Source organism: Sphaerulina musiva, assembly GCF_000320565.1.
Source record: "Sphaerulina musiva SO2202 unplaced genomic scaffold SEPMUscaffold_1, whole genome shotgun sequence".
NCBI lineage: Eukaryota > Fungi > Ascomycota > Dothideomycetes > Mycosphaerellales > Mycosphaerellaceae > Sphaerulina > Sphaerulina musiva.
The window spans coordinates 3,124,980-3,149,425 of NW_016017383.1; the positions used below are offsets into that span (position 1 = coordinate 3,124,980).

Below are 24,446 nucleotides of genomic sequence, written 5' to 3' on the forward strand. Positions count from 1 at the left end.
CTATGATCTATCTGTATGTGTGTAATTTTGTGGGCATTGATCCATAAGATTATCATTATTGGTTGACTTGAGGTAATAATCATTAGCCAGGCTCCAGCCCACTTCGCCTTTTCCATCATCTCATATCATCTTCTTTTTAAAAACTAAAAGTCATCAAAGCCGGATTCAAGACAATCGGCAACAACAAATGACTGACGGATACAGTCGAGAGGGGCAGAATGGCGATGAAGTCTTTGATCATCCAGCTGTGAGGAAGAAAGGTCCCGACGGCGAGGACGATCATGACGATGATGAAGAAGAGGGCAAAGGAGATGGACCATTTGAATCGGCCGAGGATTTTGGGGACTTCGATGAAGAAGTTTGCTGTGAGAGAATGGGTTAGTAGGGGGGATGGATTTGGAGGGGGGATTTATAGGTATGGTGACTTACATTGTTCTGCTTCTTTGGATGTTGCGCCCTATTTTTTTTTGGAAAAAGATCTGTTAGTCGATATGTAATTGATAGTTGTGAAGAAATGTCACACGTCTTCGAAGAAGAAGAGGAAGAGGAAGAATTGATTAACGAAAAGGACAGACTTACCCATGTCATATTAATCTCAAACATATGAGAAAGCAGCGCTTGCGAGACGTGAAGACTCAAGCCTCCGAGGAAGATTGCCAGCATAAATCTGCAAGTTCGTGATGATTATTAGCACGAGTTCGCCTCTTCCCGATGTGTGTCATGTAGTGTGTATGTAGTAGTGCAACTACACCATGAATACTTACGTCCATTTCAAATTCTCAAACAACGAAGAAAACCATCCGCGTTCTCCAATTCGATATCGCATCGTCGCCAGCGAGACGTTTCCGAGTCCGTTGAAGACAATGACAATGGAGAACCAGACTTTCCAGCTGTCAATGTAGTACTTATCCAAGTATCCATTAAACCAGCCAATGGCGAAATAATTGGCAACGGTCAAAATCCATGCGGCGCCAATGGCGTAGTAGGTCCCAATGTAGCTGACAATGGTGACTTTGGAGGTGAAGCGGATGTTGGAGAAGAGGAATTTACGGAAGAGGGGTGTGAAGGGTCTGGTTTTTCCCAATGGTTGTTAGTATGAATTCTCTTTTTTTAAAAAAAAAGAAAAGAGGAATTTTCTTTTGTTGCTGCTTGTGGGTGTGAGGAATTGATACATACCCTTTCCATAACCACGTCCGGATGGGGTGGAAGAGAAGCTCGTTGCAACCATATGCGTACTTCTCCCATCGGGCCAGTTCGTCGTAGACGGTCAGTGAAACACCTTCTTTGAAACCTGCGTTGTCCCCTATACATCCCATCGAATGTGATTAGTGGGTTTGTTTCGGTTTGTGCATGGTCGTTTTGTATGATGCTTACAAGAAGCCAAGCGGATAATATATCCCAGGCATTGAAGTTTGAGCGACATCTCAAAATCTACCCAAAAACAAGGACAACGTTAGCATTTCCAACACCAAATGCGAACATGTTTTGGAGATGTGTCCAATTCACTCACCTTCGGAGACGTGGCTCTCGGACCAGAATTTTTCGTAGCCATCTTCGTCAAAGTAGCCGATTTCCTGAGGGTCAGGCACGATTAGCTCTGAATAAAAAGAATTTGTGATACCCTCTCTTGCCCGAATGGACGTCCCTTCGACTCACCTGGATGGCAGACCATCTCAAGATGGCATTATGTCCGACGAATGGTGCAACATCTCCGTTGGAGACAGTATACTAGCGAAGAAAGAAAAAGAAAAAAAAGGTAAATTAGCGGCCGCCCCCTACGATCGTCGTCGAATGTGGATATCCGCCCAAACTCAGGTACTTCTACTCACTTTGATTGCAGAATAGATTAAATTCGTGAAAAATGTAATTCCGTTTTCGAAAAATCTTGAGAAGAGGAAAAAAAAACAGTCAGCGGTTGAGGAAGGAAAACCGAAATTGCCGAAAGAGGAGGAGGACGAGGAGGAGGCAATCTTACGAGTCGGTGACATTCATCACGCCAGATGCGAATTGCATGATGCCTACATCTGGTGAAGCCTCCATTTCACTGACGGCATCGAGGAAACAGTCGGTGGGTACGCGAGTGTCGGAATCGATCTAACCACGAGATTTGTCAGTGTATACACTTGGCCATCATGACAGCCCTCGAGCCACATCGATGTTTTTTGTATTTTTGGGGGAAAAAAAGGTCCAACTCGCGCAAGACTTACGATCAGGATGTAGTCGCCCATGCGAATGTTACCGTCTGCCCACGCACGACCGTGCTCTTCGACTACTTCACGAAGACAGCGCTCGTACTCTAGTGCTTCATCGGCCTGCGTCCAGTCGTCACTTCGTTCGACTGCGGCTAATTTGGTTTCCACGTTGCAGGATATCATCAGACCGAAATTCATGTTACTCCTGCAAAAAGGGGAAAAGAAAATTAGACATATGTCGACAAAACGAATGCTGACTGGGAGGCGAGGGGTGCGGTCAGATATGCTTGCTTACGCTTTCTTGAATTTTCCCTTTCGAACAAATCCTTCAGAACCATGTTTGGGTCGCGCTGTCCATCCGAGAGAATTATCGGCGTAAAAATCAATGCGGGCTTCCCGCTCTTGGTCGTCGAGCAATTGGAGTCCGTCGTCGTTGATGAGAATGTTGGCACTTCCGCCTTGCATCTCATACGTCGAAATTGCAGCTTTGATACTTCGGATGGTGGGTATGATGACAGAATCGAGACCTTCCTTGTAGACGGGACACTGAATTGTCACGTGTGGAAGTGTGCGAGATGTCATTCGGACGGGCAGCATGGCAGAGTAGAATCTGCTGTTTTCTTTCATCTGATGGATAGGGCCACTAGAAATGGGTATCGATTGAAGGTGAGCAAATGTTTCTCTCTAGTGTTGTTGTTGGAGTGTCAGGAGAAACAAGTCTTGTACTTACACGCATTGAGCAAGGCAGCCGACAATGACTTGTGCGAAAAACTGTTCTTGTTGTCAGGAGGGCGTCTTTATCATCATCATCGTTGTCACCACAAGTCAGCTTACCAGAGTAAAGAAGATCTACCCGTCAAGTCAGCATATGCCTTCAATGTAAAAGGGCGGAGCGTCCAGCTTACTTGAATCGGGGTCAGGATCAGAAAGGCCAGGCGAGCGTAGCCTTGATCTACTTTGACCTGTTGAAAAGAGGTGAGCATGTGGTCTCGGGAGAATCGCAAAGTACAAGTACAGCTTACCTCTATGGCCAGTTGACGAAATCCAGCGCCCAGCAGGACCAAGATTAGGATTCTTCATCAGACTTAGTATAATGTTGTTGAAGCGAATGTGATGGCACTGAAACTCACATTGTGATTGCCACAAGAACTGTGTTTTGGAGGTGAGTAGGTCGGTTTTCTGGAGCATATGTGCCAGTCTCCTCATCGACCATGACCGCTGTGACACGAGGAATCTTCTTCTCGTCGCTGGCTGCTGCTGCTGCTACTTCTTCCTCACCCGTTGTAGTCCCTGTCTTCCAGACTAGGTCGATCAAGTCTTCCTCCATGGAACGAGCCCTTTGGATGAGATTGGCTGGGTCATCGTCCCAGACCACCAAGAGACCGTCCTGGGCGATAAAGGCGGCAAATTGCATCTTTCTCGCTCGTGAAAGATCGTCCATCGACGGCAACACCTGTACCCGCAACCCGTTTTTAAGGGGCACATCCACAGCATTGGGGGACCATGCCAGGAAAGTTTTGATGACCCTGCTATTGACGGTCTACGAAGAGGGTGAAAGTAAGCACATTTTCTCTAGCAGATGCAGAACGGGCCAGATTATGGCTTTCTTCAACCTCAACGCCTTCGTGGCTGCGGGAACTTACCATGGCACAAGGAAGATTGAGGGCCATGCAGCAGCGACCAAAGACAGAATCGTGGAGATCCGGTGGACAGAACAAAAAATCGTTCTTCATCTGCCTCACCATGACACCTTCGTAGTCCCCGACTCCATTGCCGATCCATCGCGACGTGCACTGCTGCTGGAAGAGGTAGTTGACGAGGACTTCACGTCTGATCCCATCCACCACATTACCAGCATGGGCCGACGGTGCCAAGGAGGCACTCGAAGATGCATTTGCGTAGGAGTCTCGTCCAGAATACGTCGGCGGTGCTCCCGTCGGTGTCACGCTCTGCTCTAGCTTCTCTGTTGGCTGTGTATGCGGGTCCGCGGTCGATTTCGACGACATGAAGTAGTTTTTGAGCCCCATGACTGGAAGCAACTCAATTACTGCAGCAGGGTATGATGGCTGTAGCTGCTAGGAGGTAGCAGAGGCTTCAAGTAACGAAGCAGGGCTGCGTCCCCTGGTGAGCGCGACGGTGGAGGTGGGATATCTGTGATGATCTGAAGGTATGTGCAAGAAGAGGGACACCATTGGGCCTAGATACATCCCCAGACATACCCGGCTTCTTCTCCATGTGAGCTATGAATCGTTGAGCACTCGTGGATAGACTGGGGTTCAGAGAGTTCACGATATTATCGGGTCAAAAGGACGTCTGCCATGCATCGTCCCTGGACCGGTCGATAGCAAGGCACTACTATACGAACACCAGCACTGGCTATGGCATAGGCTCGTGGTTGGCTCGAAATCAGATCCCGCTATACTGTCAGTACCTGTCGATTGACTGTCGGGACGGTGCCAGCTACGCGGTAGCGGAAACCATCCATCACGACGGGTTATGAAGGGCACTCTCGCCACCAACGTGTTTCGGGACCCGAAGGCCACTCGTTCACTCGTTCACTCGCTCACTCACTCACCCACTCACTCACTCACCCACTCACTCACTGAATGTATGAACGAGAGACGGCACACGGGCTCTTCTGCTACACTGAATGCTGCCGCGTGATGTGACAGGGTTGATGCCAGTGCTGAGTGTCGGTTTCCAGCACAGTCTGGACAATCGTGTCCCTGAGGGAAACGTAACGAAGCATAAAAAGGGAGGTAGTGTAGGACCATCACTCGCGGAGACGACTGCGAACACGAGGTGTTAGCGTATAGAGAGGTCCATCATTGCCCATGCACCAACAGCATAGAGGTTACCTCTCTCCCCTTTTAGAGGGTAGTAGGGAGGCTAGCAGTGTCGGCATTGGCATCCGCATCGACATCGACATCGGGAAGAGAATGATAAATATACATGGCTCCTACAGCCGAGCGGCAGACCAACAACAAGCGGCCGAGGAGGTCCGTCACAGCGTGGCGTGGTGAGGCGTGGCGCTAGACTGCCGAGCCCCAAACATGCCGAACGGGAACGTGTCGTGAGGCGAAAGCAAGCCACGGATCCCAATATGGTATGAGCTGCGCTACAAAGGCCCGAAAGGTCAAGGCCACAGGGACCGAAAGAGGCAACGCGTCGTGACGACGCTGATGTGTACATGTATACTACCTTCTAGTAGTGGTGATATCGATTCGTCATATCCAGAAGTGAAGAAACCAATATTTCATACCTCCTAGTGCAGATGGAAAGTGGACACATCGGGATGCGATCGGTGCTAGTTCATGCAGAGTCAGGTGAAGTCCGAAGCGTGCCTTATACCTACATGTACCTGAAGAACTAATTATCCCACCTCCCCGTCGTTGGGACACAGGCCGCAGCAGCTTGAAACTCGTATAGCGGTCGTGGGGATGCCTTTTTAGTGATAGGGTATGGTGATGGTTTTCTCTGGAATGGCTGATGAAAAGCAGGGAGTCAATAATGGGACATGATTCCAAAAGGGGTCAATAGAATACGTGTAGGTAGTGTGGTAGTGCCTAATCAGTAGTAGTAGCAGTAACAGTAGTAGTCGTAGTCGTAGTCGTAGTAGTAGTAGTGGTGGTGGTGATGGTGGTGGTGGTGGTGGTGGTCGTCGTCGTCGTCGTGGTGGTGGTGGTACCTAGTACCTCCTAGCAGTAGGAGGTAGGGAAATCAGGTAGAGAGGGAGCTGCAACACTGGAATTGACTTTTGACTAGGGCCAAATCAAAAGTCGTCAAGTTTTGATGGAAACCGATAAGGTTGATGACTAAGGAAGGGCCAGGCCTTCCCATCGCTTCTCCCCCGCCTCCCTCCCGTGGACATGGTCCCGGAACGGGAATAGACTTCCGCGCAACGGGACCTCCCGCTTTCGTCGGGAATCTTCGCTGTTCGACACTACTGCACTCCTCCCCACCTCACGTCTCAACTCGTCTCGTCTCGTCTCGACTCCCCTTCCACCACCATCTCCACCATCACCGCTGCCACTCGGCCTCACTGTCGCTCCGTCACCGCCACTATCACCACCCTCCTCACCACCACCACCGTCATCACCGCCGCCACCACTGCCACTGCCGGGCGCCGCTACAGCTGTATAGCAACGCCGCTACCACTGCCGGCCCGCTGCCGCCGCCGCTCTACTACTACGAGACCTCTCCACCACGGTACTGCTGATACCGGCCGTCTTTGCGTGTCTTGTCGGGGCCGATGATCTCAACCGCAGCCGGCGCCGGTGCAGATGTAATGCAGATGCGGAGGCAGAGGCAGAGGCAGCGGCAGATGCAGATGCAGAACAGGCTCGCTCGCTGCGAAACAGGGCCTCCAGCCTTCTCTCAGGGCAGAGGGAGGGCCAGGCGAGGCGAGGCTGTTGATGTGTGCTCACTAGTAAACGCTGCTGGTGCTTCTCCCATGAGGCACCGCTGAACTCAAATCAGTCCACAATGGGCGATCAATCCGCCGCCTTGAGTCAATGCCCGCGCCTCTTTGGACTGGTGCCTCACCAGTCCAGCGCATCCCATCCATATACCCTCTCTCTCTCTCTCTCTCTTTCACTCCCTCCCTCCCTTGTTCTCCCTCTTTCTTTAACTCTTATCTATCCCTTATCCCTCTCTCGCTTCGCCTCTATATCTTGTGCTCTTCGTATCCGCTTCCAGCATCTCCCACATTGTGAGAGATCACTGGGCCCTTGAGATCCCTTCCTATAACTGGTGCTGTTACCCCGAGTCTGTTGTGTCGCCGCTATGGACTACCAACACGGTACGGCCACCACAACGGCCACAAACACTCCTAGACCCGGGACGCCAGATAGCGACCCCATTGAGCGCGCCCCTCCGCGAAATCCATTCGCCTCTCCTTATGGATCCATGCCGGCCTCCGCCATCGGCTCATCCACTGGTCTGCAAACCAGCGCTCCTCCACGCTACTTTCACTCCCGCAGAGTCAACAAGGCCGAGATCGAAAAGCCTTGGCTCGAAAAGAAGGATCCCAAGGAGAAATGGGTCACTATCATTCCCGTCATTGGTATGCTGCTCGGTATCGGCCTGGTCGGTTTCCTCGTGTACGATGGCTTGTCGTCCGTGACCAATCACACCTACTGCCCCGTCTTGGACGAGGACTTTTCTGGGGGCTTGAACCCTAGCATCTGGACCAAGGAAGTCGAAGTGGGAGGTTACGGGTAAGGAGACGCACTCATTCATCTTGTGAGCTTGTGACTGTGCAGCGCTAATTCGCATTCAATAGCAATGGCCAGTTCGAGATGACCACCAACACTGATGAAAACGCTTTCATCCAAGACGGCATGTTGCATATCAAGCCTACTCTCCAGGATGAATCACTCATCAATTCGAACAACGTCGTCAATCTGCTGGATAACGGAGAATGTACGTCTGATCTCTGGCACAACTGCGTTGCCGTGACGAACACCACCAACGGAACCATTGTCAACCCCGTCAAGTCTGCCCGCGTCAGCTCCAAAAAGGGAGCTAAGATTAAGTTTGGCCGAGTCGAAGTTGTCGCCAAGCTTCCCGAGGGTGACTGGATGTGGCCCGCAATTTGGATGTTGCCCGCCAACGACACCTATGGCGTGTGGCCCCAATCGGGAGAAATCGACATTATGGAGTCGCGGGGCAACAATTACTCGTATCCGCAAGGTGGCAACGATATCGTGTCGTCGACGATTCACTGGGGTCCGGACTCCGACAACGATGGATGGTGGCGAAGCAATGTCAAGCGACAAGCTCTGCACACCACCTACAGCTCTGGCTTCCACACCTACGGCCTTGAGTGGACCGAGAAGTACATCTTCACCTACATCGACACGCGACTCCTCCAAGTCATGTATACGAACTTCAACAAACCCTTTTGGGCCAAGGGCCACTTCCCGGCCGCCGATTCCAATGGCACGCGACTGGTGGACCCGTGGAGTCAGACCGGCCGCGACAGCACCCCTTTTGACGAGGACTTTTACCTGATTCTGAACGTCGCCGTGGGCGGCACCAATGGCTGGTTCGAAGATGGCGTCAAGAGCAAGCCATGGGTGGATCAATCCGACACGTCCAAGCGCGACTTTTGGAATGCCCGCAGCCAATGGTATCCGACGTGGGAGAAGAAGGGTGAGATGATTATCAAGAGCGCGAAGATGTGGCAGCAGAAAGGGTACAACGGATGCTAGATTATCATCAACATCATCCTTCTGGTCGCATCGCTGCATGTAACAATGAGCAGGCGTTGAGGCGCATCGCATTTGGCAATTTTCCGCAATATTCTTTTTTTGGGATCGGATCCTACTCTGTGTGTGTGCGAGTGGTGGGTCGGACAAGATACCTTATGACGATTACGAGAAGATATAGATGCCCAGGATAGAGGAATAGAATAGGATGGTGATGATGGAAAGTAATGCAACACCATGTCTCTATCTATCTCTTTCTCCCTCTTTCATTTCAAACTGTCACTTTTATAACCAAGTCTCTCGCGCGATTGCTCGCGAGAACTAGTACCTTTTTTTCTTCTTCACTGTCAACAAGGAACACCAAAAAGAAAACAAAGAAGAAGGCACGGTCGAAGGTACTTAGTGCCAAGAAGGTAGAATATTCGAGTCAATCAGCCAAGGAATTTATGCAACTGATCGGCCCTTTTTTCTCGAGTTGAGAAGGAGGACGGAAGGTATGTATATATAGGTATATACGGGATTATGATCTCTTATTGAAACTTCGAGAAAAAGAGTAAAAAAAGAGGCCCCAACGCTCTCGCAGTGGAAGGTTAAGTAGTGTCAACGTTTTTTTTTTCGCAGTAGTGCCAACGGTTAGACAGTCATGTAATTGTAACGCTCGTTAGTTATAGTGTAACGTACCTATATGACGGGTAGGTATACGGCGGGTAGAGTTGCACGTTTTATTTTGTTTTGCTTTATTCTATTCTATTCATACCATCTATCTCATCTCCTGCACAATTCTTGATGGAAAAAAGGGAAAAAGAAAGAAAAAAAAAAGATCACAATCGAACCTTTCCTCCCACCAATTCCTGCCAATCGCCACGTGTAAAAGGAAGATAGGTCTCCTTTCCCGGTTTCAACCATCGAATCTCATCCTCTCTGCACGCGAGAACCTCGCTCGTAGAAATTTTCTCCGGATCCACGCCTTCTCTGCGCGGCGCGACTTTGGATTGTTTGCCATTGTGCATCAACGAGGGCGTGTGCACGATGCGTAAGAACAGGGGCACCGCATAGCGAGGGAGATGCTGGCGGGCGTGGCGGAGAAGTGCCGTGTAGTCGAAGTCTGGGCGGACGGCGGGGGGAATGTAGAGGGCGGCGCAACCGGCTCGGCCGTCGTGATTGGGGAGTTGGACGCCGTAGACGTTGGCTTCGACAATGGATGGACTGAAGCGGCAGAGCACTTCGGCGACTTCGGCTGTGCTGACATTTTCGGATTTCCAGCGGAACGTGTCGCCGAGTCGGTCGACTGGTGATATCAAAGAAAAAGTTAGTCGTCTCTCTTCTTTTTTGGCTCATCATCATCATTCATGGAAAGAAGAAGAAGAGGAAGAAGAGAAGGAAAAGGAAAAGGAAAAAAAAGACTTACGGAAATACCATCTGCCATCATGATCCCGCCGCAGTGCATCACCCGTCCGATAATACACGTCGCCTTTCCGAAACACATCTCGCTCGAGTTTCTTCTCGGTCGCTTCGGGATTCTTCCAGTACGAAAAGTCCTGATCACTCTTACACGCCACGAGTATCTCCCCACCGTCCTCATATTTCTTGCGCTGGGCGAATCCCGTGACTGGATCGCGCCAGATCTGGCCTGTCTCATGGTCGATTTCGACAGGAATGAAGACATTGTGGAATTTGCGACGCTCCAGGGCGCCGTGATGACCGACGTGACCGACATGGAACGGACCTCGACAGACGTTCAACAGCGAGAACATGCCCTCGGTGCTGTTGAAGAACTCGTTGACCACGGGAACGTGGAAGCGTTCGGTGAATTGCAACCACACGTCGGGTCGCATTCCATTGCCATACATGGCTTTCAGCTGGTGTGCCCGGTCGAGAGGAGAGGCTGGAGCTGCCAACAGATAGCGCACCGTCTCGCCCACATAGACAAAGGCACTGGCCGATGAGTCGTGAATGTCCTTCCAGAAATTGCGGACGCTGAACTTGCGGCCAATGGCCAGAGTCAGTCCCGTGATCATACAGCAGACGGCCGTCGTGCCACCCGTGCCTGATCCATTCCACGTTAATCATCACTCTTGCACTCCCGCGTATGGCTCTCCCTGTGCGCAAACTTACCGTGGTAGAAGGGCATACAGTCATACCATACGTCCCCCGGCTGCAGTGTCGTTGATCGCAGGCGTGGAAGGCCGAGGACGAGAGCCTTGCCGGTGGGAAAGGCACAAGCCTTGGGTAAGCCTGATGGAGTGCATCGATTGTGGTCAGTGGTGAATATTGCAGGTGGAACAAATCCATCAGAGACATACCAGTGGTGCCCGATGTATAGAAGAGGAAAATGGGAAAGTCGGCGGCAACATGATCTCGGTAGGTGTTGTCGGGTCTCTTGGCTTGCTTGTCATGAATGCTTCTTTTGGTCTCTGCGTCCAGCACCTACAAGTGATAAGCTCACAAGGTCAGCGAGTTTCTCTTGTCTTGACTGTATTCCCTTTTTTTTCTTTCTTTTTTTCTTTTTTTCTTGTGGTTTTCAAAGAAACTTACCACCACGCGTATACCGAGTTCCTCCAGCCGTGGCCGCACCTGCTGCACTCGCTGCTGACAACCCTCATCCTCATCCACCACAAGAATTTTACTCGAAGCCACTTTCAAGCAATGCACCAACCCTTCTCCCGTGAGATGATAATTCACCAGTGCAGGAGCAGCTCCAATCGCCCACGAACCCAGTAAATGATGGATAAAATCCGGCGAGTTCATGAGATATGTCGCGACAAAATCCCCCGGAGCGACATGATTCTCGAGCAGAAATTGCGCGTACCGATTCACGCTGTCGTACGTCTCTCTCCAGCTGGATGTGACGGGCGGAGTATCCGGTGCTGCACCATCCCCGGTAGGTCGATACCAGATGCAAGCAGAGTCTCCTCGAAGGAGGGCTTGCTCTTCAAACATGTAGTATAGCGAGCGTTTATTCTGCTGCGCCAGCCGCTGCGCCATTGCTGCCAGTTGGCGCTGCTCGCGCATGTTGCCGACATCTTTTGTGATGTGGAATTTGGCATCGAGATATGCTGCGGCGGCGGCTGCTGCGGTGGCGGCGACTGCTGCTGATGTAGCTGGATGATTTACCAATATGGAGGATTAGTTCGCGGTTCAATTTTCACGCTCCAAGGGGATGGAATTACTGCCTACCAAGGGCCATGATTATGAGCGGCGAGAGATGTTATTGGCAATTGTGCACACAGTCAACTCGGAAGAGGGCTTAGGTGACGATGAGGCGGTTTGAACTGGAACTACTTCTCTGTGCAGTCTCCTCAGTCAAGATGGTGGGAGGGGGATCAACATGGGTCAACATGGGTCAACATGGGTGGTGGTTGTCGTGCCGCCAGGGGCCTGCAATATATTGATTACCTGACAGACCAGTGGTCTATTCTACTCCACTCCAAACCACCCACTGCGCGAATTCTGTCACTCACCCACTACATGTACCTGACCAGAGGTACACATATCACTGCTTTGCCCTGATGATACGACGACCTATCACTTTGCGCCGAGTGTGATTGTGTGAATGTGACATTTGTATTCTTCTTCTTCTTCTTCTACATACTGTATCTGTAACCAGAAACCTCCTAGGCCAAAAGGCGAGTCAGAGATGCCATCTTCGCGTCCGTGGTGTATAACAAGGAGTTGTGCCGAACGCAGATTTCATGCTCTTGTCACAGCAGCCCACCGCGCCCTTGAGCCCGGTGAAGGGAGAGCGGGGAGGACAGGACTGCAACGGAGCTCATCTGCTACACGCTAGGCTTTCATCATCTGTAGAATAATGTGTTAGTTTATACACTGTAGGTAGACGTGTATAGCAGCAGCAGTAAGACGTACATGTTTTTGACTAGGAGGTATCATTGAAGAAGAAAAGACGGAAAAGTTGTGTCAAATTCGAATTCGTATATACTGTGAGCCCACCAATCGGAAACACCCGCCTTGGCTTTACCGACACTCCCCCAACTTACTTCCACCTGCCAAGCCCATGTACATACACATACCATAACATGTACCTCCTACAAGAAGAGTCAACTACCAAAAAAAAAAACAAACTCACACTCCACAGGCCAGGATCCCCCAAGTACACACTTCCAATTCACTCCAATTTTCTTGATGCGATTCTGATGCGAATTTGATGCTGCCGCTCCGGTGCCATACTCTAGCGTCTGCTCGCGCAGCCTCGAGATGCCATGGTCCATCATCATCATCATGCGCTGCCTGGCTTACATGTAGATGGCAACCTCGCCTGGCACTGACACCGAATCCAGCCTTTCGATGTCGCTCCACCAATGCTGTTACTTCTCCAGATGGGCCGTCCGTGATACCTCGGGCTCTACAAGACTTCAAAAAGACGCTGAACTTCCCAGCAGCAAGTTGCTCGTTCGATGACCTTCTTCGGGACTGCAACTTGCTCCTGAATCACGAAGTGGTTCTACATGGCTATCTGGGTACTCGCAGAGATGCATCCAAGACGCTGACCTTTGCCGAGCTTCGCGACATGCACCTCGGATCCTCCATACAGCTCGTGTCGACTCTCACAGAAGGACAGGAAGGCAGCGACACCGCCCATCAGCAGCTCCGGCTGCTTGCAGAGCATACACCCGTGGCCATCACCGGCACTGTTAAACCACGCAAGGCGCCTCGGGCCACTACTTCTCCCGGAAGACCAGGGACCCTAATCACTGGCGCAGAAGTGAAGGTCGAGAAGGTGACTCCACTGAATGAATTTCCTAAGGATATCATCATGAATGAGGATACCGTATTCCCCGCAGAACAGCGACATTTGCAGCTTCGCAACGATGCCGAGCTCCGCAACGCCCTGGCCTTCCGCAGCCGCGTGGCTCGCAAGATTCGAGACGAACTCGGTGATCGACATGGATTCATTGAGGTCGAGACACCGTTGCTTTTCAAATCGACCCCAGAGGGCGCGCGCGAATTTCTGGTACCATCGAGAAGTCCAGGCATGGCTTATGCTTTGCCACAGAGCCCACAACAGTACAAGCAGATCTTGATGGCGAGCGGTATTCCTCGATACTTGCAGATTGCAAAGTGCTTCAGGGACGAGGATCTTCGAGCCGATCGGCAGCCAGAATTCTCACAGGTCGATCTGGAGATGGCATTCGCCACTGGAGAAGACGTGATGAACGTGATGGAATCGGTCATCAAGATGTTGTGGTCAGACCTTCTGCAGGTGGATCTGCCAGAAAAGTTCGCTCGCATGACCTATCACGAGGCCATGTCGCGCTATGGTTCCGACAAGCCCGATCTCCGCTTGGGGTGCGAGATTCGGAGGATCGAATACATGTTGCCGGTGGACTTGATACAAAAGATTGGACCTCTGGACTTTCCGATTGTGGAAGTCATGAAAATACCAATATCAGACGACACGCAACAGACCCGCAAGTTTGTCAACACGTTCATGGACTCACCCGAAGCGCAACCCTTTATACAGAATCCCGAGGGCCAGCCCGGTATCTTCATTGTGGACTCTCGCAAACCCCTCCAAGGACTACAACCGTTCGGCTTCGAAGCCGCCGAGCAGCTGGAAGAAACCCTGTCTCTTGAAGATGGCGACCTCGTGGTCATTCAAGCGAGAAAAGACGCACCCTTCACCGGCGGTGCGACACCCATGGGCAACCTTCGTCTCGCGTTGCACAAAGCAGCAGTACGACACAATTACATTGCGGCACCACCCTCCGGGTTTGCCTTTACATGGATCACCGATTTCCCTCTCTTCTCACCCACGGCAGAAAACGAACCGGGTCAAGGCGGAGCTGCGGGTATTGCAGCCACGCACCACCCTTTCACCGCACCCAAGACGCCCGAGGACGTGGACTTGCTCGTGACCGATCCGCTCCAGGTGACGGCGGACCACTATGACCTCGTGGTGAATGGCGTGGAACTGGGCGGCGGAAGTCGTCGCATTCACAATGCTGCCATGCAAGAATACATTTTGCGGGAGGTCCTTCGAATGAGTGACGAACGCATGCAAGACTTTACGCACTTGATCGAAGTCTTGCGCGCTGGCTGTCCCCCTCATGCAGGCATGGCGTTGGGGTTTGATCGATTGATCGCCGTCATGCTGGGGAAAGAGTCGGTCCGTGATGCCATTGCTTTTCCCAAGAGTGGAAAGGGGGAAGATGTGCTCGTCAAGAGCCCCGCGAGGATGACGGCCGAGCAACTCGAGACCTATCACTTGCAGCTCAAGTGATCACCAGCTGTAGCTATGTATCATCAATACATGTATCAGTAGATGTCTAGATATATATATGTGCGCATTCAAATTACATGTACATGCTTGTGGGCTCATATTTCTTCGTATCATACATGTGCCGTCGTGATACAGGAATACTAGCCAGCTACATGTAGGTCGCTTCAGACCTGGTCGACTGCCATGGCATTGAGCTGCTCGAGGGTCGGTGCCATGTTCGTCGCACCATCCACGACCATGGCCTCGGGGTCCGCAACTGTGGTGCGAGGAGTGTGCAGCTCGACAGTGCCCCCGACATCGCCCAGCGCTCCCGTCTTGATGCGAAGTGCCGCCCGTGCTCGGATCTCGGACTCCTCCCTGTCCAGTGATCGCATGCGGTCGCCGTTGTCGCTCATCTCCAAGCGCAGGTGATCCACCGTGAGCTTGCTCCACTCAAGATGCCGCGCGCACTTCTTGCGATCACAAATTTCCGACACGGGTGCACTACCATCATCATCATGATCATCAACATTATCCGGACTCTCCGAGGCGAGGGTATCGAGCTCGAAAGCCTTCTTGCCTGACGGAGAGTTTCGCCACGCCAGAAATCGATCCTCTGGCCACTCCATTCGAGGGTCATAGCCGCAATAATCCTTGGACTTCAATTCCCTCTCCATGGTCACACGGCTCGCAGCCTGCTTGGCCAGCGTGATAAATTTCATGCGGTCTTTGAGCAGTGTGTGGCGCTGTCGTGCGCCTTCCTTCTCCTCGTCGATGCGCTGGAGCTCACGTATCTCTGCTTCAGTAAACGCAGCCTCAATCTTCTCGTCCAGGTCGTCTGGAGTGGCAGGTGGACTCAGTACACCATCACCCAGTCGACGGAATTCTTCGGCCGTCTGCGAGGCATTCAACAGAGCTTTGACTTCGCCAGCAGCGAGGGCGCCACCTCGAGCCTCAACATCTTTGTTTTGCTTGTCTGAGGGCTCCAGGCTGTCCTGACTCCGTGCTGCTCGACGACCTGCGCTATCCACTTGCCCTCGGGCATGGGCAGCTAAGTCTTGGAAGTAGAGCACGCCACAATCTTCTGAGCAATATTTACTAGTGTGACCTCCCGATTTACTCTTGCTGAGTTTGGCAGGTTGCCTGCAACCCTCGCGGCGGCACATCCTCTTCCACGTCGTTGGACCAAGGCCCGCCTCGTGACAACTAGCACATATGTACTTGTCGATAAGATTCTTGTCACGCTCCGGAATGTTGACACACTTGCCGTGGAACCAGTCGTCGCATTTGCCGTCGCAACCGATCATGAACGTGCCACTGTCTGGCTTGCGACATATGCAATAGAGATCGCCGTCTTGACTTCTTCCCTCATCGTCCTCATCCTCGTCTTCCTCGTCCTGCTCATCAACCGGTTCTGCCGAGTTCGATCGCATCGACGGCGCGGGAGAGGAGTTCATGGGAGTTCCTTTGGTGCTTGCCCCTTTGACAGTTGGTGCTTTGGAGGCACGCGAGGAAGGTGTGTCTGCTCTCTTGGAGTCCAACTTCTCCAACTTTCGCTTTTTGGCTGGCGGGGGCCTCTCTTTCCTGACTGTAGCAGCCGTGCCTTTCTTAGTCTTTGCAGGCGCAGGGCGCTTAGACTTCGCGGGCACTGGCAGCTCATCCTTTGTGGGGTCCTCGGTGGATGGCACTGGTATGGAAGACTCGCGTAGCGGCGACTGAGCACGCTGGCTGGACTCCATCTTCAACAAGGCCACAGACTTGAGGGCGTGGTCTGCTGGTGATGTTGCGCCTGACAGCTGCACAGCAGACGTCTGAGGAGTGGTAGATGCCCAATTGTGAATGGGTGGCAGTGTGGCATGGGACTGCTGCGGTGACTCGGGGGCAGAGGACCGCTCAGGCGAGCGGGAAGGCCGTGGGAGCTCGTGCACAGGCTGACGTTCCAATCGCGTGTTGCTGTCCTGCTCCTGCCATTGACCTGACAGAGTGTCTGGCTCTTGAGCTACCTCGGTCGTCTCATTCTGCGCAGGCTGATCGGGCACAAGTGGTGCTGGTGGTAGTGATGGATGGGAATTGTCGCCATCGGACGGATTGAGTAGGGATGATACGCTAGCCATGGCGGCAATGGGTCATTGTGGCGTGGTGATGGAGGTGATGGGGGTCGTAATGGTGCATTAGAGGGAGTGGAAGCGGAGAATGGAGGAATGGAGGGCGGAGGAATGGTGAGACAGTGATGTCGGCGGTTGTGTTGTGGCGAGAAGTTCCGAAGACGCGTTACTGGGTAGGTCTAGGAGGTACAGTACCTACCCAGAAGTGAGGTGCTGCAGTTCCCGCTATGTACCGTACCGTACCTGTAGCAAACCACATCGGTCTCGCATATCTACCTGGAGGTACCTTAGGCATCACACCTCCATATGGTATACATGTATATGCAGTGCTCAAGGCTGCCAAGGCCGACGTGACGTGCCCCTTGGTGCGAACCAACGACTGGAAGGGAACCTGAAGAAGGCGAACGACATGGGCGCGTTGCTGCTCCTGCGAGGCGCGTACCTGGGCGCGGCGATAGTGGTGAGCGAAGGCCACCTCACGTGAAGAGAGCGAACGATGGCTGATGACCGGTCACATCTGCTGCCTCTGTAGGTCCTGCTAGTCGCTGCCATTCCCGCTCTGCGCACCCGCTTCCTCTCCTACGGCGCCCGCTCCGACGACACGGACGCCACGAGGAGAACGACCTCGACGGCCCAGAATGCAAGCAGTCCGTCTGCCACGAGACTGGTCACGACGCTGCTGGACGTGCTCGCCAGCATACGCGTGCCGCACGGCTGGTTTGCCTCATTTTATGCCCTGTCTGTGGCCGCTTCGCTCTACTGGGCCGTCGAGCTCATATCCAAGGGGCCTGCTTTTACCGCCATTGCTCGTTCTCAACTACCACTACAACGACATTCATCGGCTTCGGCTTCGATGACTGTAGGTCAGGTCCAAGTGGCCTGGCTCATGGTGAGGCACTACCCCCCTTCTCTCTGGACAGCTGGTAACCTTTTGCTGTCAGATGTTCTTGCAGGGGACGAGGAGATTATATGAGTGTCTGTGTTGGTCCAAGCCCTCGGCCGCGAGCATGTGGATAGGCCACTGGGCGTTGGGCATGTTGTTCTATCTGTGTACGAGTGTCTCTATCTGGATCGAGGGCACTGGTGAGTGAACATCATGCTTGCACTGCATCCCGTTGCTAATTGCCGCTCAGCTGCGTTACACAATCATGTTTTCGCCATGCAAGACTTTACCCTCAGGGCACCAAGCCTTCGCATCTTTCTTGGTGTCCTGGCTTATATTCTGGCCGCCGGACTGCAACACGATTGTCACGCCTACCTCGCTTCGCTGAAAGCCTCACGAAATCGCCGGGACGGGTCTGCCCCCTCAACAGACTACTCCCTACCTGAACATCCAGCTTGGAACTTGTCACTCTCGCCGCACTACTTTGCAGAATGCTTGATTTATCTTGCCATAGCAATAGTGGCCGCACCGGCTCATTCCGTTTGCAATGGGACACTTCTCTGTGCCTTGGCGTTTGTTGCTATTAACCTAGGCGTTACTGCTGATGGCACGAAAAAGTGGTACGCACGAAAATTCGGAGAGGAGCACACGCGGAGCAGATCGAGAATGATTCCCTTCATTTTCTAAAGTAAGGTAGAGGAATGCCGTGGCCCCTTGGCATATACTGCAGAACGTGGTCGAGCATCGTCAAGGTGGTGAATGACGTGTGCGAAGCATCAGTGGTATCGGGGCTCGAACAATGAGGCCGCGACCATCGCTGCAAGCCTGCAATGGACAGCGGGACACTAGGCGGCCACATCCCGTCAGTCTATCATATACACCTCATGCGAGGATCATAGTGAATCGTGTTCAGCCCGGCTGAGCTCGAGAGGCTACAAGAAGACCTCTAAGTTGATCTCGAGCGCTGATGTTGGGAAGGGGAGCTCGAAATTCTTGAGCACCAGCGGATGCAAGATGCCGAAGGTTCCGATGCGCTGCGCTTCAGTGCCAGCAAGCCGCAGATAGATTGCTGCCGAGTGGCCAGTCAGATAGGTGGGATCTGAGAACAGGGTCAGCCAACATGCGAGACAGTAGCGAGCACACATCCTCTACTCACCATCAACCTCCTCAATCCAGTAGCCCTGTAAACCTTCCTTTTGGAGACCATCTTCCCTCGTGATGAATGCCGACCTCAGCATGAGCATGATGCGATCAAGCAGACCGTGAACTTGTTCGAAACCACTGGTCTTTCCGTACCAAGCAGCCGCGAAGTGTCGCTCGTTTCTACTGCGTCGTTCGAGACTTGCATCTTTGTAGCACACATCCGCGACCTCAAAGATCTTCATCGGTACTGCGTGGCGTCTGTTCTCTCGAATGGTCTTGAGCAAGCCTGGCACGAGGGATGTGCGTACAATCTGATACTCGGCAGTCTTGGGGTTTGCCAATCGTACTGCCTTGCCATCATCCTTCTGGTTCAGCCATGCGTAGTTCTCGTCGTGGCTGCACAGTATCAATGGCATGACTTCACTCCAACCTGCCATGGCAGACTCCAGTCGTACAATGTCTGCAAGCTTGTTGATAGGCAGTGCCGCAGCGACAGACGAGGACGAAGCAGGGAAGGACTTGGGAAGATTGTTGAAGCCGTAGGCAATGGCAGCATCCTCCATGATATCTGCCTGGTGCAGCACATCCGCACGAGTGATGGGAATGTCAATGTCAAGCTTGTCTTCGTCATCTGCAGAAGGGCGAGCATCGTATGCCATCTTCTCTAGCAATTGGCAGAGCGAATCTCGCGACTCTGTCAGTCCACAGACAGAGTTGATGAAGGAGGCCGATGCTTGAGTTTTGCGAGGTTGCAGGCTGGGTGTTTGCCGTGTTCGCTTGTTGTGCTCCGAAACGATCTGCACAGGCTCGATGGTGAATGGCTCTGTGCAGAACTGCGAGAACATGGCACACAACACGTGATTGACGAGTTCAAGTTTCGTCTCGTCGAGCGCCGTAATGTCAATGAAGACGTTCTTGGTTTCGAGCGTGATCTTGGAGTGGTTGCTATTGATGATTGGTGGCATCGAGAGAACTGTTCGGTTCTTGTCGTAGATGATGGGATATACCGGTGAGTCACGGATGATGTGCAAATACCGTGACAGATGCTTGTCTTTCTCGTAAAACTCCATCTGCTCGCTCCCAGTCATGGCCTTGGTTTGGTTCAGTGGGGCAAATTTGATCTCGTCCGGAGGAAGTGCCTCGTAGGAGAACGGCCCCTCAATTGTGTCCAGATCGTGTGTTCCAATGGAAACCAATGTGCGTTGACGTGCGAGGTTTTGGTGTAGCTTGTCTTGAAGAGCAATAAAGGACTCGTAACGCGCCTTGTCGAATTTAATGCCACGCAAAATAGCACAGGAGAAGTACGGGCGGATCTGCTCGGTCTCCTTGGCGACATGGACAGTCAATAGCTTGCCATCCTTGGGCGGAGCCAGTGTGAATTTTGGCATCGGCTGCCGGCCCAGAAAAACATTCAGAGCCAGGGCGATGCCTTCGAAGCAAAGCATGTCATATCGATTGGCCGGAATCTCAATCTTCAGCTGCGGCCTCTCCTCGACACCGTCGATCACCGGCCGTTTGCTGTCCGAGGTGTCCTCGTCCAGCTCAATGCCGAAATCGAAGCATAGCTGGTCAAATTCGTCTTTGGTGTAGGTATTGGGGTCTTTTCCAATGGCCTTGTAGAAGGCTTCCTTATCGACTGCAATGGTAGGCATCGCGCCGGAAGAGCCACTGGATGACACGTGGGATCTGCGGTGCTGTGTGGGAGAAAAGAATTGGGTTGCCAGGCGTGTCAGGTGAAGTGATGTGACTGTTTTCTCACCAAGGTTTGGATAAACGCTACTGCTCGACTAGAACTAGCCACAACAGCATAGCAGCATCATTTTGAACACCTCAACGAACAACACCCCAAACAAGCACATTGCACGTACTCCCACATCACCAGCACCACCACCGCCTCGAACCTCGTAACACACCAGACACAGTATGTTGATCTCCCGCCCGCACCGCGCGTAACAGCAGTAGCATCTGTGTCCGACTCTGCCTTCTCCCCAACCCCTCCATACCCTGCCGCACCGCAGCAGCGCCCTCTGCTCGGAGCGCAAGTCACTGCACCTCATACCATACCCTACCCTATCACACCTCCGCCGCGTCGATGGGAATACAGCTCACCGGACGCAGACAATTGGCGAAAGACCACGCGACCCTGCGCCTCCCCAACACCCGATTCGATTCTCTCTCTTGATCACTGCGCAACTGCACTCCTTCCTCCCCATCTGCATGTGAAGGCCATCCCTGGGCCATACCGTCCTCATTCCACGAGATAATACCCAGCTGCAGCGCGAGCAAGCATGGAGGAGCGGGGCGCGCAGGATGAGCTGTATCCGATCGCCGTGTTGATCGACGAGCTGAAGGTGCGTTGCAGAGAGCTCCCTTCCTTGATGCCACATATTGTTGTTGACACTACGCGCAGCACGACGATGTCCTGTTGCGACTGAATGCCATTCGCCGGCTGTCGACCATTGCTCTGGCACTGGGTCCAGAGCGTACCAGAGAAGAGTTGATACCCTTTCTGGACGGTACGCACGAGAAGCTGCTTGCAGACCTGTGCAGCGCGCGCAGAGACTGACAGCTACACAGAATCCGTGGAAGACGAAGACGAGGTACTCACCGCGCTGGGTGACGAGTTGGGCAACTTCGTCGAGTACGTGGGAGGCCCCGACTATGGCCACGTGCTCCTCTCGCCTCTCGAGAACTTGGCCACGATTGAGGAGCCGCTCGTGCGGGACAAAGTAAGATGCAATGCTTGCTGCGTAGTCGGAATTGGAACTGACCACGAAGCAAGGCTGTGGAATCACTCAATAAGATCTGCGAACAGCTATCACAGCAGCAAGTGGAGCAATACTTCATTCCCCTGACCATCCGTCTATCGAAAGCCGACTGGTTCACCTCCAAGATCTCGGCGACTGGCCTTTACAACACACCCTACCAGCACGCTACACCGCAGTCGCAAGAGGGCCTTCGACAGCAATTTCACCAGCTCGTTCACGATGACACGCCTATGGTCAGGAGACAGGCGGCCAATAATCTTGCCAAATTCGTGAAGAGCATGCCTGCTGCTGTCGTGATTGAAGACATGATCCCACTGTTCCAACATTTGGCCGGCGATGATCAGGATAGTGTCCGGTTGCTCACGGTGGAGGTGCTCATAGCCATTGCAGAGGCAGTCCCCAAGGAACAGCAGAGCAGCCATGGCGTCTTGCTCACAGCACTTCGCAGCTTGTTCGAGGATAAGAGCTGGAGAGTGCGATACATGGTCGCTGACCGATTTGAGAAGGTTGCAAAAGCTGTGGATGACGAAGTCATAGCCAGAGATCTGGTTCCTGCATTCGTCAAACTGTTGAAAGACAACGAGGCTGAGGTCAGGAGTGCTGTTGCTGGGCAGATACCAGGTACGTCACATATGACTTGCCAAATTGGCATGGCATACTGATCTCGAATTCTCCCTTATAGGTTTTTGTCGGCTCGTCGACCGCCAGGCTCTTTTGCGAGACATTATGCCTGCCATTGAGGACCTGGTTTCTGATTCTTCACAACACGTCAGAGCAGCTTTTGGCAACCAGATCAGCGGTCTGGCGCCAATCCTGGGCAAACAAGAAACTACAGAGCATCTCCTGCCAATGCTTTTGCAGATGCTCAAGGACGACTTTCCAGAGGTGCGACTCAATATCATTTCAAAGCTCGAGCAAGTCAACAATGTTATTGGCATTGAGCTCCTTTCGCAGTCGCTTCTGCCCGCCATAGTGCAACTGGCCGAGGACAAGCAGTGGCGAGTGAGGCTGGCTATCATCCAATATGTGCCTCTGCTTGCTTCCCAGCTAGGAGTGAAGTTCTTTGACGAGAAACTGAGCACGTTGTGCATGTCCTGGCTGGGAGATACGGTTTTCAGCATTCGAGAAGCCAGCACGCAGAACTTGAAGAAGCTTACTGAGGTATTTGGCGTTGAATGGGCGAGCGAGGCAATCGTGCCCAAGGTCGCTGCTATGGCTGAGCACCCCAACTACCTCTATCGCATGACGACGTGCTTTGCAGTATCTGTAAGTGCACTCTTTATTCGCTTGAAATTCCACGCTGATGATAGTCACAGATACTTGCGCCTGCATTATCTTTGCCCGTCGTTGCTCAGTCCGTGCTGCCTATTTTGCAGACTCTGGTGAATGACCCCATTCCGAACATCAGATTCAATGTGGCAAAGTCTTACGCGGTACTCATCGACATCCTCAAACGTCTTCCGGACTCTCCAAGCGCTACCATTGTGGACTTGGAGAAGCAAGGCGAGACCAACTTCCCCGGCTCTCCGCGAGGACAGCAGCTCATCAGGGACGAGGTCATGCCGCCGCTTGAGAAGCTCATGCAGGATGATGATATCGATGTCAGATATTTTGCAACTACAGCAAGCAAGGCGTGGATGGATACTGAGAGTGCCATGGAGACTTGAGGTGCCAAGGGAGCAGTATGACGGGTTCAAATGTGACGACAGGGAAGATGGGAAGCTCACAGCACTCGCCGAAGCAAAAGTTGGAAGCATGTGGCTTCGCTGTGATGCTACTGAGCTTCAGTGAGGAACGTTCTATCAAGCTAGAAATGAAAAGGTCTGGCTACGTGCTGCATGGCATGTATGCACGCATAGGTGCGTCGCTGGGTTCCCGAGCAAAACAATGCTCAGGAAGTGAAGTACCTAGTAGCAAAATCTTACAAGCAAAACTTCGCGGGCCTCCTTCCTGCATGGTTTTGCCCAGAGTAACGGTCATCATCCAGTGCATAATCCGCGTGGTCAGTTCGCGCATGCTTCAGACTCTGGTGCGAGTGGCTGACATTTGGTTTCGGGGTCAAACACATGCACACGGTTATAGGTACATGTACCTGAGTTTGATACCTAGCCCCTAGGTAGGTAGTATTAGTCAGGTACATGAAGCTAGGTGGTTAAACCTTTGCGCTATAGTTCCTAGCTCCTCTCTGAAATACTAGTCACTCCTGCCTACACACCGGTGCACTTTTCTGATTGCTCTACTGCCATCTTACCGTGCTCACCTCCTTTTCAATCCGCCCACATGGCCGACACAATCGAGGACCCGCAGGCGTACCTCACGCAAATGCTCAATCGGACGCTGCACGTTCACACTGCCGACGGCCGCATGTTCGTCGGGCAATTGAAATGCACCGATCGTGAACGCAACCTCATTCTGGCCATGACCCACGAGTATCGCCAGCCGTCGCATCTCGACATTCAACGTGCGGCTCAACGCCATGAACAAACAGGGGCGAGTGGCAACTTCCACCTGGACATGAAGAAGAGATTTGTGGGCTTGGTGGTATTGCCAGGACAGCACATCGTGAAGATTGAATTGGAGAGATATGGCTGAGCACTATCGCGGGCAACTACATCATATGCCATGACCTACGGCTCTTTTGAAAAAGGTGTCCAGTCAGTAAGCAAGCAACCGTGCCGTAGTGGCACATGGCAGGTGCCATGTATCCAAGGCGCGAAAGAGGCATGGCCTCAGGATAGCTTTGTTCGCAGCATGAGCACTGTGAACCGAGCGCGCAGCCATATCAGGTCGATGGCGAGATTTTCGAGCGCTGGAGCAATACTCACTATTCAGGGCGGTATGGTCACAATGTGGTAACTTCTGTCCACACTATGGGCGCATGAGAAGCGTTGCAGCCCTGCAACGACCAAGGACTTGCCCTGACAAG

The 24,446-nt window shown here is 52.6% G+C and overlaps 9 protein-coding genes across 9 annotated transcripts; 5 read left to right on the forward strand and 4 right to left on the reverse strand.

Annotated features, from left to right (window-relative positions):
- Positions 1-136: 136 nt before the first annotated feature.
- Positions 137-4,219, reverse strand: SEPMUDRAFT_113290 (uncharacterized protein; the record flags this gene model as incomplete). The annotated part of the gene is made up of 18 exons (XM_016901024.1): positions 137-363; positions 430-457; positions 580-667; positions 765-1,070; positions 1,177-1,303; positions 1,375-1,431; positions 1,511-1,574; positions 1,657-1,728; positions 1,830-1,884; positions 1,976-2,094; positions 2,208-2,397; positions 2,488-2,835; positions 2,923-2,963; positions 3,027-3,041; positions 3,098-3,154; positions 3,215-3,266; positions 3,323-3,732; positions 3,836-4,219. 18 exons carry the CDS (start codon positions 4,217-4,219, stop codon positions 137-139), a joined length of 2,640 nt encoding a protein of 879 aa, XP_016765412.1.
- Positions 4,220-6,836: 2,617 nt separating this feature from the next.
- On the forward strand, positions 6,837-8,641 carry SEPMUDRAFT_146358 (glycoside hydrolase family 16 protein). The gene is made up of 2 exons (XM_016903598.1): positions 6,837-7,411; positions 7,477-8,641. The coding sequence occupies exons 1-2, from the start codon at positions 6,978-6,980 to the stop codon at positions 8,405-8,407; spliced, it is 1,365 nt and encodes a 454-aa protein (XP_016765413.1). The 5' UTR covers positions 6,837-6,977; the 3' UTR covers positions 8,408-8,641.
- Positions 8,642-9,119: 478 nt separating this feature from the next.
- On the reverse strand, positions 9,120-11,629 carry SEPMUDRAFT_146359 (long-chain fatty acid transport protein 1). Its single transcript, XM_016903599.1, has 6 exons — positions 11,582-11,629; positions 10,940-11,505; positions 10,708-10,831; positions 10,520-10,639; positions 9,813-10,451; positions 9,120-9,692 (listed from the first exon to the last, which is right to left on the reverse strand). Exons 1-6 carry the CDS (start codon positions 11,589-11,591, stop codon positions 9,226-9,228), a joined length of 1,926 nt encoding a protein of 641 aa, XP_016765414.1. The 5' UTR covers positions 11,592-11,629; the 3' UTR covers positions 9,120-9,225.
- Positions 11,630-11,712: 83 nt separating this feature from the next.
- On the forward strand, positions 11,713-16,996 carry SEPMUDRAFT_130070 (tRNA-synt_2-domain-containing protein; the record flags this gene model as incomplete). Its single annotated transcript, XM_016902331.1, has 2 exons — positions 11,713-11,746; positions 12,700-16,996. The coding sequence occupies 2 exons, from the start codon at positions 11,713-11,715 to the stop codon at positions 14,640-14,642; spliced, it is 1,977 nt and encodes a 658-aa protein (XP_016765415.1). The 3' UTR covers positions 14,643-16,996.
- Positions 12,502-16,997, reverse strand: SEPMUDRAFT_146360 (uncharacterized protein). The gene has a single exon (XM_016903600.1). The coding sequence runs from the start codon at positions 16,733-16,735 to the stop codon at positions 14,807-14,809; it is 1,929 nt and encodes a 642-aa protein (XP_016765416.1). The 5' UTR covers positions 16,736-16,997; the 3' UTR covers positions 12,502-14,806.
- Positions 16,998-17,135: 138 nt separating this feature from the next.
- On the forward strand, positions 17,136-18,296 carry SEPMUDRAFT_57560 (uncharacterized protein; the record flags this gene model as incomplete). The annotated part of the gene is made up of 4 exons (XM_016909441.1): positions 17,136-17,186; positions 17,259-17,615; positions 17,668-17,809; positions 17,860-18,296. 4 exons carry the CDS (start codon positions 17,136-17,138, stop codon positions 18,294-18,296), a joined length of 987 nt encoding a protein of 328 aa, XP_016765417.1.
- Positions 17,296-20,457, reverse strand: SEPMUDRAFT_146361 (phenylalanyl-tRNA synthetase beta chain). The gene is made up of 3 exons (XM_016903601.1): positions 18,766-20,457; positions 17,668-18,708; positions 17,296-17,615 (listed from the first exon to the last, which is right to left on the reverse strand). Exons 1-2 carry the CDS (start codon positions 20,402-20,404, stop codon positions 18,542-18,544), a joined length of 1,806 nt encoding a protein of 601 aa, XP_016765418.1. The 5' UTR covers positions 20,405-20,457; the 3' UTR covers positions 17,296-17,615; positions 17,668-18,541.
- A 172-nt stretch (positions 20,458-20,629) lies between these two features.
- On the forward strand, positions 20,630-23,630 carry SEPMUDRAFT_146362 (protein phosphatase PP2A regulatory subunit A). Its single transcript, XM_016903602.1, has 7 exons — positions 20,630-20,673; positions 20,871-21,103; positions 21,163-21,268; positions 21,330-21,481; positions 21,535-22,141; positions 22,203-22,786; positions 22,837-23,630. Exons 2-7 carry the CDS (start codon positions 21,041-21,043, stop codon positions 23,185-23,187), a joined length of 1,863 nt encoding a protein of 620 aa, XP_016765419.1. The 5' UTR covers positions 20,630-20,673; positions 20,871-21,040; the 3' UTR covers positions 23,188-23,630.
- Positions 23,631-23,800: 170 nt separating this feature from the next.
- On the forward strand, positions 23,801-24,112 carry SEPMUDRAFT_113298 (uncharacterized protein; the record flags this gene model as incomplete). The annotated part of the gene is made up of 1 exon (XM_016901025.1): positions 23,801-24,112. One exon carries the CDS (start codon positions 23,801-23,803, stop codon positions 24,110-24,112), a length of 312 nt encoding a protein of 103 aa, XP_016765420.1.
- Between the last annotated feature and the right edge of the window lie 334 nt (positions 24,113-24,446).

What these genes read in the sequence shown, in the direction of transcription:
- SEPMUDRAFT_146361 (XM_016903601.1), bottom strand. Translation starts at nt 20,404, where the DNA reads ATGCCTACCATTGCAGTCGATAAGGAAGCCTTCTACAAGGCCATTGGA. An exon ending in CTGGATTGAGGAGGTTGATG is followed by an intron (nt 18,709 to 18,765) that starts GTGAGTAGAGGA and finishes CCCTGTTCTCAG; the next exon opens with ATCCCACCTATCTGACTGGC.
- SEPMUDRAFT_146360 (XM_016903600.1), bottom strand. Translation starts at nt 16,735, where the DNA reads ATGGCTAGCGTATCATCCCTACTCAATCCGTCCGATGGCGACAATTCC.
- SEPMUDRAFT_146358 (XM_016903598.1), top strand. Translation starts at nt 6,978, where the DNA reads ATGGACTACCAACACGGTACGGCCACCACAACGGCCACAAACACTCCT. An exon ending in GTCGAAGTGGGAGGTTACGG is followed by an intron (nt 7,412 to 7,476) that starts GTAAGGAGACGC and finishes CGCATTCAATAG; the next exon opens with CAATGGCCAGTTCGAGATGA.
- SEPMUDRAFT_146362 (XM_016903602.1), top strand. Translation starts at nt 21,041, where the DNA reads ATGGAGGAGCGGGGCGCGCAGGATGAGCTGTATCCGATCGCCGTGTTG. An exon ending in GTTGATACCCTTTCTGGACG is followed by an intron (nt 21,269 to 21,329) that starts GTACGCACGAGA and finishes ACAGCTACACAG; the next exon opens with AATCCGTGGAAGACGAAGAC. An exon ending in AGCCGCTCGTGCGGGACAAA is followed by an intron (nt 21,482 to 21,534) that starts GTAAGATGCAAT and finishes CCACGAAGCAAG; the next exon opens with GCTGTGGAATCACTCAATAA.
- SEPMUDRAFT_146359 (XM_016903599.1), bottom strand. An exon ending in AACTCGGTATACGCGTGGTG is followed by an intron (nt 10,832 to 10,939) that starts GTAAGTTTCTTT and finishes TATCACTTGTAG; the next exon opens with GTGCTGGACGCAGAGACCAA. An exon ending in CTGTATGCCCTTCTACCACG is followed by an intron (nt 10,452 to 10,519) that starts GTAAGTTTGCGC and finishes GGAATGGATCAG; the next exon opens with GCACGGGTGGCACGACGGCC.